This window comes from Aythya fuligula, chromosome Z, assembly GCF_009819795.1.
Source record: "Aythya fuligula isolate bAytFul2 chromosome Z, bAytFul2.pri, whole genome shotgun sequence".
NCBI lineage: Eukaryota > Metazoa > Chordata > Aves > Anseriformes > Anatidae > Aythya > Aythya fuligula.
In genome coordinates, this window is record NC_045593.1 from 27,658,220 (window position 1) to 27,675,538 (window position 17,319).

The window sequence follows — 17,319 nt, forward strand, 5'->3', positions numbered from 1 at the left end:
TGTAAAAACACTACTGGGCACAACATCTGGTTTAGGTGTCAACACTTCAGAGATTGATAAACTGAAAAGCCTACAAAGCATGAGTTATTTATTCTAGGTCTGGAAAGCATGTCCTACACAAACTAAGCAGACTTCCAGTCCAGTTTAACAAGAAATTAAGAAAGCACTCTCTGTGTGCAGTGAAGTTGCTGATACAGAGCTCTATCATGCACAGTTTGTAAGCTGATCATCAGTAGAAGATGAAATCAAGCAAATACAGACTAGCAGTAAAACTCAAAATAGATGATAAATAACTATTAGAATATTTTATTTAAGAACTTAATGGATCCTCTATATTTGAAAAACAAATATTATACCACATGAAGTTCTAAATATGTGATAGAAATTCTAGACTAGTGCAAGAATCTTTGTAAAAACCTACGGAATGTGGTGTACAGTAAGTCAGTATCATGCAGTTATATTTCTTTCTGTTTGACCTCTACATCTATTCTTTTTTGTGTTGTGTGCAAATATAGAAACAAAATATATATATATATAAATCAAGTTTTGGAACTTATTTTCCCATTTCTGGCTGCATTCGTTTTTGTTATCTGGTGACATCACTATGTAACGAAAAACAGTATTTTTACCTGGAAGAAACACTCAAGATTATCTTTGAATTTTAAATATAATTTCTTTGGAAAATGTCAGCTTTCACAAAAGTATTGAGACCCAATGGATAAGCACACAAAGATACTCGAATAGTACAGAAGCCAATTTTCAACTATCCGTACCAAAGACAATTTCTTTCTGTGATGGGTCAAGCAAAAACATGACTTCTGAGCAAGGATACATTAAGTGATATACCTACAACGAATCATTTTGGAGCTTCCTGGCCTTTTACTGGCTCCAGAAAAATAATATTAAGAACCTTCAGTCTTTGCTGGGGCCATATTAAATTTCATTCATCATCTGCCAAAGAATGGATGGAAGAAGATGCTTGGCTTGCAAGTTAATAAAAAATACCAGAGATCAGCTTGTTTAACAACCCATGTAGTGGTAAAATATTTTTTTGTTGGACCGAAAAGCTGACAGCTATAGAACTCAATCGTGTAACAGTATTCAAAACTCAATATGCAAAATCACTACTTTGCAATGCAGTAAATGCAGGGAAAAAAGGCTAATGAATGTATATAGTGCTGTTTTACATGGTGAATTTTGCATCACAAAAGAAGTGTAGTAAACAACTTTCTAGAGAGAATTCATACTTCTAAAACGTGCACAAAAACCCTTTTAAGCTCTAGTATCATCATTCATAACACATTATTTTAAATATTTTAAACTAAATCATCAGAAAAAAGTTTGTAACTTTATTTTTAGGTTACTGCTGACCAAAATCATACTGCATACATTTTTCTCATCATTTACTTCAACGTAATTAAGTATGCAAGAGAGGGTGGGGAAAGATTAAATCACAGAAAGAACTGAAATATAGAAAAATGAGTTAAAGCAAATAACATCTTTGAGCCCCAGTTGCATCTTCCTTGACAGCATGAAGAAAAAGGATGGTTTAGAAGCGTATCACTATTTAAATCAAACACCAAAAGAAAAATAGCTATAAGGCACTTTTTGTATGTGTAAATAATTAACATCTGCAGTTCTTAGGTTATGAATTTTTCAGAACTGTATTAAAAAAGAATGTATACAGACGTTGCCACCTTGAAAATGTTTCTATATTGTTACATTTCTGTTAAATTGCAAGCTATTTCTGTTGAATAAAATATTTCTATTGAGCAAATACTTCTGGAAATTTAGAACCAAATACCCTGTAATACAGTAACCGTAATTACTAATACATGGAATGCTACCAATCCACGCAAGAACTTTTATTTAGACTCACTTTCTGGATAGTCTCAACTCCTGGGAGATAGAGTGAATATAGCAGAGGGTATAGCTGGGATATCAATCATGAGTTAAAATGATGATCTTTCTGACTTGAGTGTGCACATCATTTACTGGAAAAACATTCTGTACCATACACAAAAGCTTTCCTAACAGAAGAATAACAGAAGCTTCAGATCTGCAAACAGACATATAGCACTTTTTCCACATCTACAGCTATTATTTCATTAGGAGTTCATGTGAAAATCGCATTATCTACAATGTTCAAATGTAGAACTAAGGAGAACTACTTACCTCTGCAAAGAAAAGAATGAAACATCAGTAGATTAATAAGTATATTATTTCCTTTAAAAGCCTCCGTTACAAAATTCTTAAATAGCTGTGATGTTTTCATATTGTTAGCATTTTTCTAACTTAGCTATAAAACCAGTTGTTAAACATCAGTTCAGTTCATGTTTATCTCCGTACCTTCACAAGTTTTCATACAAGACAAAGCTTCAATTTGGGAACATACTTACACAGATTCAGTATCTTTTTCTTTTTTCATTATTCCTGATAAACCAAAAGGCTTCCTCTTCCGTGGTTTTATCCCTATGGAACAAAACCTTTTCTTATTCAAATATCAAAGAGATGAGTATATATCTAGCTGTGTCAAACACTTGTCCATATCAACGTCAATACCTTTTAAATGCTGCTACAACAAGTGATAGAAAAATCTAGCAGTGGAAGTAGTATGGAGAGAAACTAAGGGAACATAAGCTATCTGCAATACATTCCAGTATATTGTTAAGTAACACACCACCCAAAAAGCAACACATCAATAATTTAAGTCATTATAAAACTGATTTGCATTGTACTTGCTATTCTCAACATTCAGTATGCTACACTGCCACTTCTTTTATAAATGGACACACTGCTAGTTCTCAGGAAAGGGACCCAGCTCATGGAAACTCAAGAGAAGCCATTTCCCCTGCTAATCCTGAATAGCCAATGAACTTGGATCAGAAGCTCAAACTGTCCCTATCAGCTACTGCAGTTCAGCATCCTGTTCTTATTTTCCTGAATGTTCCTAGTAGCTGCAAGTCTCCACCTCTCCCCAAACCTAGGATCTTTGTAAAAAAGAGAATGTCTCTAGGTTTTCCAGCTGAGGCCCAGCTCATGATTCCTTAGTGCTGTAGCTAGCACTAAGGCTGGATCCCATTGAGTCTGGAATCATGTCTTCCCCATTTTTAACACTAGATACATATGGGTATACTACAGAAAAAAAAATCTTTTATTCCTATTTAATGTAATAAAAATAAAATACATACTTCTGAATATTTCATCAGCCTATCATTTCTACCTCTCTCCCCATTTTTGCTGTAGCTAAGTAGATTGTCAATCTTTAAGCAAAATGACTAACTACAACTAAGTGCAAGCATTTGATCCAATGAGTCTACAGTTTTTTTGTTTTTGTTTTTGTTTTTTCCCCCCCAGTATTATATACTATCTACAGCAAGCTTTTGAGCAGAATGGTGGAAACAATTTGGTTTCCCAAATTTTGCAACCTATAGTTCAAATGCATCATTAAAATTTCATTATATTACCCTTTACAGCAATATATCACATAGCACATAAGGAACCTCTCTGCTCTGAGAAATTTTCAGGGTGAAGTAATTTAAACTTCTCAAATCGGGTAGCTGTAAATTCAGCTGCATCTTATGTTTTTGTAAGTACACAAATTGCTCCAATATTATTTTAAAATTCTATTGTGAGATTTATGTCCTTTATGTGCTTTATCCAGTCCAATCCAGTAACAAATAGAGTATATGAGTAGTTTCTGAATATTGATCCCCTTTATTTTAGTCAAAAAAGATTTAAGTTTCAGCTGCAATCTTGGCAATTTAAAAGTTGCTGGACACTACAGCTATACTGTTGACTCCTCTGTCCCTAACATAAATACACAGTGTATGCAAGTAAAACTGTTCTTAACCACTTAAAACAATTCCCTAAGCAAAACAATTCCCAACAAAGAAAGGTTTTGTGACCATAACACTGCATTAAAATTGGTACAACTAACATGACAACAATGGGAAGAGCCTGGGCCATATTTTGACACTTGTTAATGGAGTTACACAGTTGTAACTGAACCAAATCCAAACCTCTGCAAAGACTAGGTCTTAGCCAAAGTACATTCATAAGAAACATTAAAATTCTCTGACATAATGCATTAGTTCAAAAAGTGTTGTAGGTCGTACTTTCTTCTATGTTTGTTTCTTAAAAGAACAACTGTTTCTTAGTTGATTGGAATACTTTCAAGTTATATAAATTCAAAAGCTGAATACAATTCACTAATCAAGAGTTCCAGGTGCTATCCACTGAACTGTCATATAAGTAACTACACTACAATAACTCACCTTCAACAGCACTGGATGTATTACATTCTTCAAATTCAATAGGACCTCAAAGAAATAGCAATGAAGATAAACATTAGCTTAAATTTAACTTCAAATGAGGGTCAAACACTTTAGCCACTATTAATATTTCTTGAAATTACTAGATAATCATTTACTAGATAATCATAATTATGACTTTAAATGGTAAAGGAAAACCACGGTTGCTCTGTCAATGGTCAAACAGATGGTAAAATCATACATATACAGCAAATCATTAAATATTTTCACTTTTTCATAGTGAAAAATTAAAATTTTAGTGCACACTGCCTGAATACAGGTTGACTGCCTGTGCTCTTAGAGCCACATGAAACTATTCTGTTTCCTTTTCTCATTCAAAACTGTATCTCTAATATAGCATTAGTGTAAAGTTTTAGGCTTACCTTTTTTTAATGAGAAATGAACTATGTAAAAAAAATTGAAAACCAAAAAGTATAGCTGTAAGTCTAATTTTGAGATTCACACCTTTCCTGACTGTATTTTTAGTTCCTGTTTCTTCTTCATAGCTAATTACCTAGACAGTGAAAAGTGATGTGTGAGCACCGTTTAAGTGTAGTATCTAAATAAATTCATTATTGTGACTTCTCATTAGAGCTGACACAAGGTAGCGGTCAGGTATTATTGCAAAGGGTAAAGCTAACCCTCTTCAATCTGTCTAAGTCTAGAGCTTGTTTAGCCCCACTATGAGCCATTTTAAGAAGTTCACATATACACTCATTATAAATACAGAGAAAAAAAAACAAAAACCAACACCGTTCCCAATTCTGTAAGATTGCTATTTTTTTTTCCTCATACTCTTTTTTGGGGCTTACTCATCTGCTGCAAATGAGACTGAGATCTTGCAAATTTCAATTACAAGCAACTAGAAGTAAAGAGATTGTGGAAACTTAAAATACAGAACAATTTTCACTTCTGCCCCAAAGCATATGTGCTAGTAAATACTCTAATTTATTTATCTTTATTATGAAATCAAGATTGTTTTGGAACATCTACCATAAAACCAAGAGTAGTGTAATTTTCAGTGTGTTTTCACATAAAATAAAAGGTGTGCTTGCGAGCATTTTCCATCATTCTCACTTACACTCACTTCAAAATGAATGTGATACCCTTAGTCTTAAAGTAACTAGTTGATATAAACAGATCGTATATACAAGAAAGATGACTACAGGCTTCAGTTTTTTTGTTTTTTTTTTTTAAGCAGTACAACATAGCAAATTACTGTACTGCAATTAGAGATGCCACAACAAAAGAAAAAAATAATTTAGCTGTGAATTAATATTGTGAATTACACAACTGGGATTAATTTGCATTTGATTTACTCAGTTAATTACCTCAAATGGTTATATTTGTAAAGTAACCCTTAAAATGTATATTAACTCTTGAAGTGTAAAACTGTGTTCAACATAAACACCACATTTTGATGGCATTTCTCAAAATTGCAAATGAAAAAAAGTTACACTTATGTCAAACAAAAAGATAAAAATATAAATGAGAAACTGATTATGTAGCTCCATCCTAGGTAATGTTAAACAAACTGAATTATTTTAGGCATACTAGATAAAAGCTACCAGATAATTTGAAATCTTGCAGATATCTAGTGAATTGGATTTAAAAAAAAAGAATTCTAAGTAATGACTTATGTTTATTGCAATGACACAGTCTGCAATATTTTCCCTGCTGGTTAAAACAAAACAAAACAAAACAAAAAACGTGTTTGTAAAAGCAGCAGTAGCATGAGAATCTAGGACTAGGACACATCGATACCTCATTTATCATAATGTAGTTGCTTAGGCTCCAGATGAAGCTCTTGAGAGCAGAGTATCAAGACTAATTTCAAATGCCAGTCTTAACTACCCTTTAAATTTCAATTGCTAAATAACTTAAATGGAAGTCTAATTATTCCACAACAAGATAAAATGCAAATTCCAAACAGTTCTCTCATTCTACTATATATTGTAAATATATTGACATTTTAGACTGCTCTTCCAATCATTTCTCCTTTGCTCTCCTTGAAATTCATTGTAAAACAAAGTCACTGTGCTCCAAAAGTCAGCAAATCTGGATATCTCACAAAATGAAAAAACAGAAAAAAAAAAAAAAAAAAAGAAGAAACACTGATTCAGAGAAATGTCAAATCCCTGTAACAATTTCACCATTTTATTTTAGTTAATTAAACACTATTGTACAAAACACATTGAGGACAAAATTCAGAAAAAATACTGTAAGACATAAAAGCTCAAGAACAGATCCATTACTTATTCAGTACTTCACTTCAGACAATCTATTTTTCATCAATTTGCTAGGGATTCAACTGCTTCTATTTCTTGCTTCTATGCATATTTCCATTTAGCCAGGAAAAAAACAAAAGCCAAACCAACCACAAGCATTCTTCCCCAAAACAAAAACAGAAGGAAAAAACTGTAAACAACAGGGACTTAAACATATTTTTAGAATAAAACAATACTAAAGGTTTTTCAGAATACCATCCTTTCTCTTTACCATTACCAGTTACTAACACAGATTCCCAGACTTCTAATTCTACTCTAATGATTAATATATATATATATATGTATGTATATATATTCAAGGTTCCAGTAAAACTCATCCTTATTTCAGATATCTTTCACTTCAAACACAAGCATAAAAAAAAGATTGATCAACATGAAAACATGAACACATCAAAGTTTCTCTATTTTGTCCACCACGCTTGCCTAATGTTTGTCTTTGAAGGAAGATTTTTATTTATTTATTTATTTATTTACAGATTGGTAAGCTCTTTACTTCAAGAAATGAACACTCTTACTTAGTACCGAAACACACACGGATGTGAAGAACAGATTAGTATGTTCATTTAGAATTAACACAAACTGGCCTATCCCCACCACCCTGAGCTTACAGTCTTTCAAAAGGGTATTCTTTCCTCATATGTCTATAGAATACAATCTGAAACATTCTTAAGAATATTAAGAATTAAGAACTCTTAGTTAAGAATAGTCAGAGACTGTAATTATCTAACTTCATGCTTCCTCAAAATGTGCAGTTAATACAGAAAACCCTTCTCCCCACATGCTTTTTCCTTTCTCTGTCTGCTAGCTGCTATACTACAAGAAAGATAAATCATGAGAACAGCTTTCTCTTACACAAAATTCTGTGAACCAGTTAAAATTCTAAAGCTTCTTCTTATCCTAACTTACATTTTCCATTTAATTCAAATTTCTGTAAGGCTCTTTACCATTTGGAATCTGAGATATTTAAGATGCTTATGCCTGTCACTAACAAGTTCACAAATATCACAAATATTCACTCACAGTCTATCCTTTTCCTCCAAACTCCATAGAAGTTTGCTTTTTTTTTTCTTTTTTCCCTAAAATTTGTATGTAACCTTCTCCTGACACAGTGTATCATATACTTGTAGCTAAGGCAAGCAAGGGTAAAATTCATACATTGCGCACTTTTTAGCAGAACAGCACGAAATTTGTAGTAGCTCTTATTTTTCTGGAGTTTTATTCCGTAACTTCAGATCTCCAAAACAGTTCTGTTCCCTACATGCCCGCTGTAAAGAACACCACATTTAGCCCTAGGAGCGTTATTTTAAAGCCAAAATAACATTTCAGAAATAGATATTTTATGTGGTGCTGTATGGTGAGCCAATTTAGAAAATGGAACAGCTGTGATGAGCATTTGGTAGTCCGCAAAATAACTAGAGTTTCTTGCAGGCAGAGAGCTTTGTGCCTAAAGAAGTAATAATACTGTTTTTCAGCTAGAAGTGTGCACTGTTGCCACATCATCTCCCACTACAAGATGCAGCCAACCAGAAGCTTTCTTAAGAAGTTCCACTACATTATCCACTGTATTTTTTTTGCCTCTGGATAACAAAAGCACCCGTGCTATCACTGAAAACAAACAAACAAACAAAACCCACACACTAAATCAAAAAGCTTTCTTCCCTGAACAACCATAACCTCTATCTTTCTAATTCCTAATTTCTTAATCTTTTGAAAATCCTCAAAAATTCCTAATGGGTTGGCAATAATGTAGATATCCAAATAGGTGTAATAGATAGCTGCATATCAAAGCGTGCAAACTCGTGTATTGCTATCACACTAACTTTTGTAACAGCTGCACAGAGATGTGCATGCACTACATCTTCACAAGGAGGAAAGAAGTTTTCTTAACAGACTTGTGCCCAGCTACTGCTGTGCAGACAGAAGGTTAACTCCAACAAAGATTTCAGCTCAAAACCTGCACGATTAACTTAATGGCACTTATACTTTGTCTACAGAAACAAATGCTGCACAACCTAACTTCTGAGATTTCTGAAGCAAGTACTTGTACTTGCCCATCACAACATCTGAAGAAAGAAAAGCAGTCATTTCACATTGAACAGGTATTGGTGATGACAGGGACTGAAGGGACACATTTTAATGGATATCTCTAGAGTCCTAGCCACATGGTAGCCCAAAGCACTGAAAAGTGTTACCACACTGAAATAATAATGACAATAATCTGCAGTACTACAGTCAAAGCATTGAGATTTCGTTTGTACTTTTTCTCACAGAAAGACAAGAAACTGATGTGAATTCAGATGGGAGACTATTCTCAAGCATTCACCGGAACACAAAAAGAATAAGGACATAAGAAGAAGAAAAACAAATATTAGAACAAAACCAGGACTATGAAAATCAAAAACACGTTTTAAGACACTTATCAGAGTAAGTAAAAATTCATAGCTGAGACTGCCCTTTACAAAAGTCTTTGCATTCATGTTCTTTTGGTTTACAGATGGATAGTTTCAGGCTCCACTTAATATCTTCGCAGTCTGGTCTGCTCGTTCTTACCTTGAGCTATGGAATGGTAACTCAATGATTTATATATCTGAAATACTTGTACATTAAACTTAAAAAACTATTTGATACTGTATGTACCCTAGGTAGAACAAAAAAATGTGTAAATGAAGGTTAGCATTTACAACAGAAAGAAATATGAGTATTTTGTGGGATTTCAGTCACTTAAGGATACATACCTAGCTAGCAGGATGCTAACAAGAACTTAGCACCTACAAATGAAGGGGGCCTCAAAATTTAGTAAGCTCCTCTAATTGTATATCCACATTCCCAGCAAGCATCACCCTAAAACACTTTCCAAAGTAGGCTGCTGCAGCTCACAGCATGGCACCAGCAGGAACAGATACAGACAGGAAGGAAAAGCAAATGGACAATGGCTTTACAGACACATGAAAGCAGAGGGCTGCTATTTGACCAGAGACTGAAGCAAATAAATCACGAGTGGGTCCGTTCATGGTTCCTGAAAATGAGGAAGCTTTGGTTTGCTAAAACAGAAAATGGCAATTTGAAGAAACTGACAATTTTGATTTTAATTAATCTAATAGCTTACAATGAGTGACACTAGCATCAATAAAGTAACAGTGAATCTGTAGCTCAGGACGCATATCCCAGACTATTCAGAAAATATAGGTAGAGTTCTCTTGTTATGGGAGGCATATATGTGGACTTCCACAACACCAAAAAGCAAAGTGGATGGCTAACAATAAGGAGATACTAATCTTATTCAAAGATGAATGAAGAAAATGTAACTATGCTGATACAATTGCACTGTTAATTTTAATGTAGTACCTACTACATATTTATCCTATGTCTGTGGGAACAGTTTTTTCAGAGTATACTCAAGGCAACTACAGAAGAGAGTTTATAAATAACAACCCTTATGCCTGCTAGCAAAATTATGTACAAAGTAACACCAATAGTCTTCAAGACAGTTACGTTCTTTGTCAAGGCCTTGAAAACCAGTTATAAAACCTACCCATAGCATACGGTCAGGGAGACTCTGGAAATAAAGGTTTTGCTAAGGTCAGACAAACAAAATTATTTGCACTTTGCATAACAGGGAAAAAAAGTTTTATTGTTTGAATTCTTAAATAAACAAGTCAGGTAAAAAAGCCAACTACTATCACTAGGAAGGCAAACAATATTATGTCATTCTCTGGAAAAGAGCCCCCAGTAAGTATACCAATGAACTGGAAAATCCTGCCAAGCTAAAAAAATAAATAAAGCAAACAAATCAAGAAGTCAATAAATCAACTAACAACTGTTTTACGTTTGTATCTGCTTTTGGTCCTTTTTAGTTTAAGGGGGCTACACATGACAGAAAGAAACGCTCTCCCACCCAGACATGTATTTTTATTAACTACATTTAATTTCCAATAACTGGAAATCCTCAGTCACTCAAAGAAAAAAAAAAAAAGTATATATATATATATTCTGACCTTTCCTCTCTTCAAAGGAAACAGTTTACATAACGCACGCACATATATAAACATTAACATATCTCTTTCAACCAAAAGCTTTTAAAAAAACTCTGTAAATCTGCACTTGTAGTTACATATACAGTAACAACCAATATTCTTGTTTTTGATAAAAACAAAAGTTTTTCTATTTGACAGTAAATCATGCATGAAAGGAGGACAATTTTTTTAAACTGCACATGCTTCACATGCTGCTTCAAATGGCAAAGCTTTGCGTGCCTGGCCCAGTGCCAGTTGACAGCTCAGCTGGATATCAATGCACATTCTGACCCCCCTTGCAGCGTGTCACTTCTGAATTGTTTCCGCAGTAGAAAGTTTATTCAACCTCTCTCTCAAATTCAGTGGACCGACCATCATTCTGCTATTTAATCATAGCAGAACAGGTTATTTTTCTGACAGCACTAAAGCCAGAGAGCAATTCCTAATGAACAGCTTGATACAAGTGGAATTTCGACTGTTTTAGCCTCAATTAATTCTGCTGTCAAAACAAATGACTGCTTTTAGTGTTTAGATGTTAAGCTGTATCACAAAGGTCAATTTTGTATGTACACAAACATATAAGCAATCTTTTTCTTGCCATCATCTGATCCTGATCCCAGCTATCAAATTTAGAAACCAGGAAACCAAAATTGTTTCTAACATCAACTTCACATTTTTATTGCCTGTCCAAGAAAGATAAGCAATTTTCTATTGCTTATCTTTTTTATTTTATTTTATTTTTCCATGGAAAAGGATTTCTGATCTAGAATTGGAAAAAACAAACAAACAAAAAATCAAACATAGTTTATTTGTAAGAATGCATTATAAAGATGCATTAGTCTTTGAGGTAAATAATGTATCTGTGTATATTAATCGTATTAGTACCAGACTGTCTCAAACAAACATTAGTTCATGGGTTTGGTCAGCTCTATCTCACTAAAGAGGATAAGGGACATAAAATACAATAACTGACCTGAATGTAAGCCTGACTGTGAGAAAATACTGAAATTGTGATAAAGCTGTATCCTTAAACCTAATTCTACAAATAATTTTTATACAGTTCCACTAAAATAATCACCCAATTTCTGACTAGCTTTTTTTTTTTTTTTTACATAATCAGGCTTATGTATCAGCCTAGCTTTCTAGAGATGCTTGAGACTTGACTGAATCCTCTTTTTCAATGCTCATTTTGAAAAAACAAAAACAAAACTATAGTATGGTGATAGTACTTCAGCTAAAAAAATTGAAAAGATAGAGGTGACAATGCCAGCATAGACGACTGTGCTTATCAGTAGCAACAGCAGTAGCACTTCCAAATGACTTCTTTTTTAGATGAACAGATTAACATAAAAGGAGAGCAAACTTTGCCTCCATCCACTCAACAAGCAATTTGTTCTAACCCTGATTCTGCTGCGGTGCTTTTAGCCCCTCACGCTATTCACAGGATCAAAGGAAACATCATTCATCTCAGGCACTTCAGGTACTGTGTATACAACTCCACAAGTACACTAAGCACGCTACTCTCAAGGGGCAGGATTTCCCTGTGGCTTACACAGCAACAACGAACTAGAAAACCTTCATTATCCTCATAGTTTTAAAACGATTACCATCAATTAAGATGTTGATCAGCAGAAAGGGGTACATTTTTTCTCTAAGGTGACAAACATCTTCAGTTATAAATAAACTAATTTTTATTGCTCAGATAACTCAACAATTTTCAACAGGAGGCACTAAGCACATACTCAAAGCAGTTCAAAGTTTGAGATCCAACTATCCTACAACACCAGAAAACAACAAACACAGAAAATTTCAGCAGTTTCATGAAATTCAAGAAATGAGTGACAAAATTAACGTCAGCTAAGACAACAATCTGCAGAATACAATGTTCCCAAGTCCCTTTCTTGATACTCCCAGACTCTTTCTCACCCTCTTCTACTCTCTTACTTTGCAATTTAAATTCATTTTATATTTTCTTTTCAGCTGGGTAACGAACAGGATGTGAGATATAGCAGGTTTTAGACTCTCCACGAGCTGGCCAACATACAAACACATACTCAGCTGCCTGCTGACTCTCAGTATTAGCTACTGGACATATTGCAGGACATATTTGGGTCCTTCTTTACCTGTATCCTCATTTTTACCTAATCTTTGCAACCTCTAATTTTGCATCAAATTTGGTTGAAAGCAGCAAAGCCTCGGGACAATAAAATGGCAGGACTGCAAACACCTAGTTTATAATAATAAGCATATGCAACACACAGCTTTGTCTGCCTGCAGGATGAAAGACTCGTCTGTTGCAGGCAGAACATGCAAGTACGTAATGATGAAAAAATTGCATAGACACATTCAAGTAGTGTTCTTCTTAAGAGTCAAGTCAGCTAAGATGTTTTTTAACACAAGGCATTGTATGTACATTAAATAATATCCCTCTTCTTTAAAGAATCACTTCTTTGTAACTGTTGCACAATATCCCTGTAAGCCAAGAGGGGTATGGTTTCTAAGTCCTGAACTCAAATCCATGATGAAATCTTAGGAGGTTAAAACCTTTTCCAGGACCTGTTTCTAAAGAGAGGAGAAAAAGGGAACAACAACAAAGAAATCGGACAGAAAAATGTTTTTTCAGGTAGACAAAAACATCTTCATAAAAACATCTTCATGGGAAATACATGTTTTCTTGTTTTGTAGCACTTTTATAGTGCTATCCAATTTACATGTACAGAAGATTCAGATGTTAGGGCGAGGAAGAAAACAATTGACGCTTAATCACCTTTCCACCCTAACTGTAAAATGGGAATTTACTGATTACTCTGTGACAGTTTCCAGTGCTACTAACACACAAAAAAATTGTAATTAAATTCTTCCTAGTCTGTTTTTTCAGCATAAGTTTGACTATGAAATATGTCTCACTGTTTAAAGAAACTAAATATGCATAATACCATTTTTTGTTTATTTTTAAATCCTTCTTTGGACATTAAAAGCATCTAAGCAATATCAGGCAAATGTGACAGTTTCAAAGTCAGTGGCTGCAAAGGGACAAATGTCTGTGACATGATCCTGATTTTCCACTTCTATCTAATCTTCCTGTACCAGACTATCAAAAACGATGTAGCACTACACAATCCTCTAAAGTGTATCAGCTACAACAGTAAACCTGAGAAACACAGTGTGAAACTAAATTTCCAAAGCTTAGGAAGTTTAGTGCTAGTAACAGCATTTCTTACACTGTTTTTTTTAGAGACCATCTTTCCCACAAAACTAGGCAACTAATAAGAGAAAAGTCTTCAAAACAAATCCGTAACATTACATGAAGAATTTAAATTATGAACATCATTAATAAGACAGGAATTTGAAGTTTTATTGTTATGGCTAAACTTGGGCTTAGGTATGAAGAATGCAAGTCTAAGAGACATTTAAACCAACCAGCAGAGAGAAAAGTGTATGTGTTAAACAGATGTATATGTAAAAAAGCATCAAGAAATTCCCATTTTTGTAGCATTTGATAATTTTGCACATATGAATCTAGTTTGGTAGCTAAACAAGATGGCAAATATCTGTACAGCTATTCAAGCAACAGGTGCCCCCCTGCACCTTGCAATGCCAAAATGCAGAAAAATCAGTATCGATTATTTAAAATGAAATTGCTCATGCAGAAGGCTTTCTGGATGTGGAAGATGATTTATGGCAATTAGGAAGAAAATCGAAAGATACTGAAGAAAAAGGGGATGAGATTCTGCACTTTCTGACAACCACCATGGACCCAGGAGGTCAAAGGTATATTAACTGAGAATTCATTTCCAAATCATAAATGATATTCTCGATCAAGAAAGGGTATAATACACAGATCTAGTTCACTCAATCAATTCACTGCAAAAAATGTCCAATGATAGCTTGTTCTGGTATAAAGCACTTCCATGCTGTAGTATTACTGTCAATGAAATTACGAGAAATAATTAATGGTCTATTAGACTTGTCAAATATTGTCCAATAATTGTCTACTAGAAACATGACCGCATACTATTTAGTGTGTAAACTGTGTAAGTTTGTATGTTAGACAAGTGCGTGAAGACTGTATGCTTAGGATTTATTTTAATGTTATTAGAAAGGTAAAGTTCATGATCAAATATCCTACTTGAGACTCCTCTATTTGCTTCCCTAGTGGGAAACCATATTTTTTCTCAATAACTTAAATTACAAGATTCAAGATGTTGCTTTTCTCTAATGTTAGTTTAGTAAGAATGAACTACAGCATAGATGTTTATAAGGTTTCCAAATCTTTCCACATTTCAGTTTGTTTTTGCTAAGCTGTACCTGCTGAAAGAAAATAAAAGAAAAAAGAGAGAATATACTTCCAATTGTGCTTCTTGTGAAAATTTCATGTTTGAAAAGGCCATTTAATGTTTACTGCGTCCACAGAACATTTTCTACCTTAGAAGAAAAATGTCTTAAACAATTACCCCCTTCCTCCAGCATTAATTTCATATGTTATACTGTTTATATAAATAAATTACAGGTCCCATTTGCTATATTAGTACAAAACATGCCTCATGATGCTATTTCTATACTCAGGTGTTTAAAAGCTCTTCATAAATATTATTATTGTAGTAGTACCTATCCTGCAAATTACTTCATTTTCTGAGGAGTTTATTACCTAATCAGTATTTAAATTACTGAAATTGACATTTCTTTGCTTCCACAACCTGTAATAATTACTTGCCTTAGTCTGCAGCAGTTTTATTTTGTTGTTGTTTTTTGTTTGTTTGAGGCAGGCAAATCTAAGAAAAACTGACAGTACTTCTAAGGGAGTCAAAGCTTCTTTTTCTGTTGCATCTACAGTTGTTTAAAAGTTTCTGTGGTATTTTTCATTTTTCCCTTTTCCCACTTTTTTAAAATATATTTACGCTACATTTCAGTGTTTTAGCTAGCTCTGTAGAAGAAATTGTACTAATATACTGCAGAACTGTAATGAATCTGAAAAAACAACAAGGGCATGGTTCCAGATGGCATGGCACATGCATTTCTAAAGGTTATCTTTACATAAACTTTTACTGCTGTTCAACTATTTCTTAGGTGTGTGTTTTTTTTTGTTGTTGCTTTTTTGACAAACCATTGAAGTTGGTTTCCTGCTGTTCTACTGTTTTCTTTTTCAGCTAATCTTGTGGTTGGTCTTTTACAGATTTTCTTCCTAGTTATCACAGGCAGCTCTTGATTTCCCTAAGTATTTCAGAAGAATTGGACGTTTCTTTCTCTGATGGAATGAACCCAAATTTTTCACACACCAGGAAAGGATCACTCACCTTTTAAATTCAGATGTGGACTTCTGAATGTGTGTGTCTGTGAACGTAATACATTCAAGAAAGATACCACACCAAGAATAATTTTTGTTATTAATATGAATTGTTCTTTCTACTACTTAAAACACAATCACTCTAAAATGAAAAGCTTAATTAGCTTCCTCAAGGCACCACATTTGTAGCCCAACCTGCCAAATAACGTTAAATTTCCAGTTGGCTGACAAATCCAGTACAATGCTACCAGTCGTCCACAGGCACTAAGAGATTTTCACAGCAAAACCTGTAGTTTTAACTCTCCAGACCGTTACAAATAATAATTTATTCTCTTTGTTTAAATCAAATTTGCAAGTTAGATATATTTAATTATTTAAAGTCTATGCTGGCAGATAAGATTTCCTGAAGTCTACGGCAGTTTTGGCAGGTTTGTTATCTATGACAGGACCTAATTTTTGCAGGCAAAATCTAACAGAGACCTAGGATAGGAACTAGGATGCACGAAGGGACTGTCTTCCTTTACAGAGAATACTATTGTGAATCCCTTGGGCACTGTCATTGTTGATAAACTAAACTCCTTCCTCAGTCAGCCTTCTGTACAGAATTATGTATGGGCACAGGCTTTGAAAAACTGAGACACTTCTGGCTATTGATGCATCTATTCACAAGTGTTGGCAGTATTAAAATATTCACAATATTTACAGAAAATATAAAAAAAAAAATTATAAGAACATAAATAAACAGTTGCTTTGTTATAATTCCTTGTGGAAAAGAATCTTAAAGATGTCACGCAGAGCTGTTCAAAAATTAGTATTAGACATTTTCAGTGTTTACTTCCACCTATTTTGTTGTTTAGCTTCCTAGAAAAGTATTTTTTATAAAACCTACAAACTATTATGTTATCAAACAAACCCATGGAAAATACCAATGCCTGCCACACCCAGCACCGTTTGAAGTCTTTCCCTCAAAGCAGAGTTTATTATTCAAATACATGAAAAGCTAGCAGCCTTAATCAAAGCAAGCTTCAATATTCCATGACCCTTGTTTTGCCTCTCAATCTCTGGGAAAGGACTTAACTTCATTCTGAATTTTCATAGACATAAAACAGTTGTTCCAAACACTTTTTTTTTTTGGTCTACATTACCCTATACACCTTGTTCATTTCTTCTTATGATAGAAAGTATATAGTTTTACACAACATAGTAACTTAAATAGTAATGTTAACAAAGAGGAAGCACTACTGTGCATTCACACTACACTGGTTACTTAGGACTAGCTTCACAGCTGTGGTGCAGCTCACATTAATGCTCTTGCATTCACTTTGGGAAAAGCACGTAAGTAGTGCTCCATGGACATTTAGGTCTAAAATGACCACATAACAATTAGCAAAGGCCAAACAACATCTCATAAATTCGCACCT

At 34.0% G+C, this 17,319-nt stretch overlaps 1 protein-coding gene across 4 annotated transcripts in view; it reads right to left on the reverse strand.

Moving 5' to 3' along the window:
• Nucleotides 1-17,319, reverse strand: part of FCHO2 (FCH and mu domain containing endocytic adaptor 2) — an 89,531-nt gene that overhangs the window by 38,202 nt on the left and 34,010 nt on the right. For all 4 annotated transcript variants that reach the window (XM_032205384.1, XM_032205382.1, XM_032205383.1 and 1 more), the window contains exons 9-10: nucleotides 4,278-4,322; nucleotides 2,400-2,472 (exon numbers count right to left, since the gene is read on the reverse strand). In XM_032205384.1, the coding sequence (XP_032061275.1) occupies nucleotides 2,400-2,472; nucleotides 4,278-4,322 (118 nt within the window). The remainder of the gene's footprint in view (nucleotides 1-2,399; nucleotides 2,473-4,277; nucleotides 4,323-17,319) is intronic.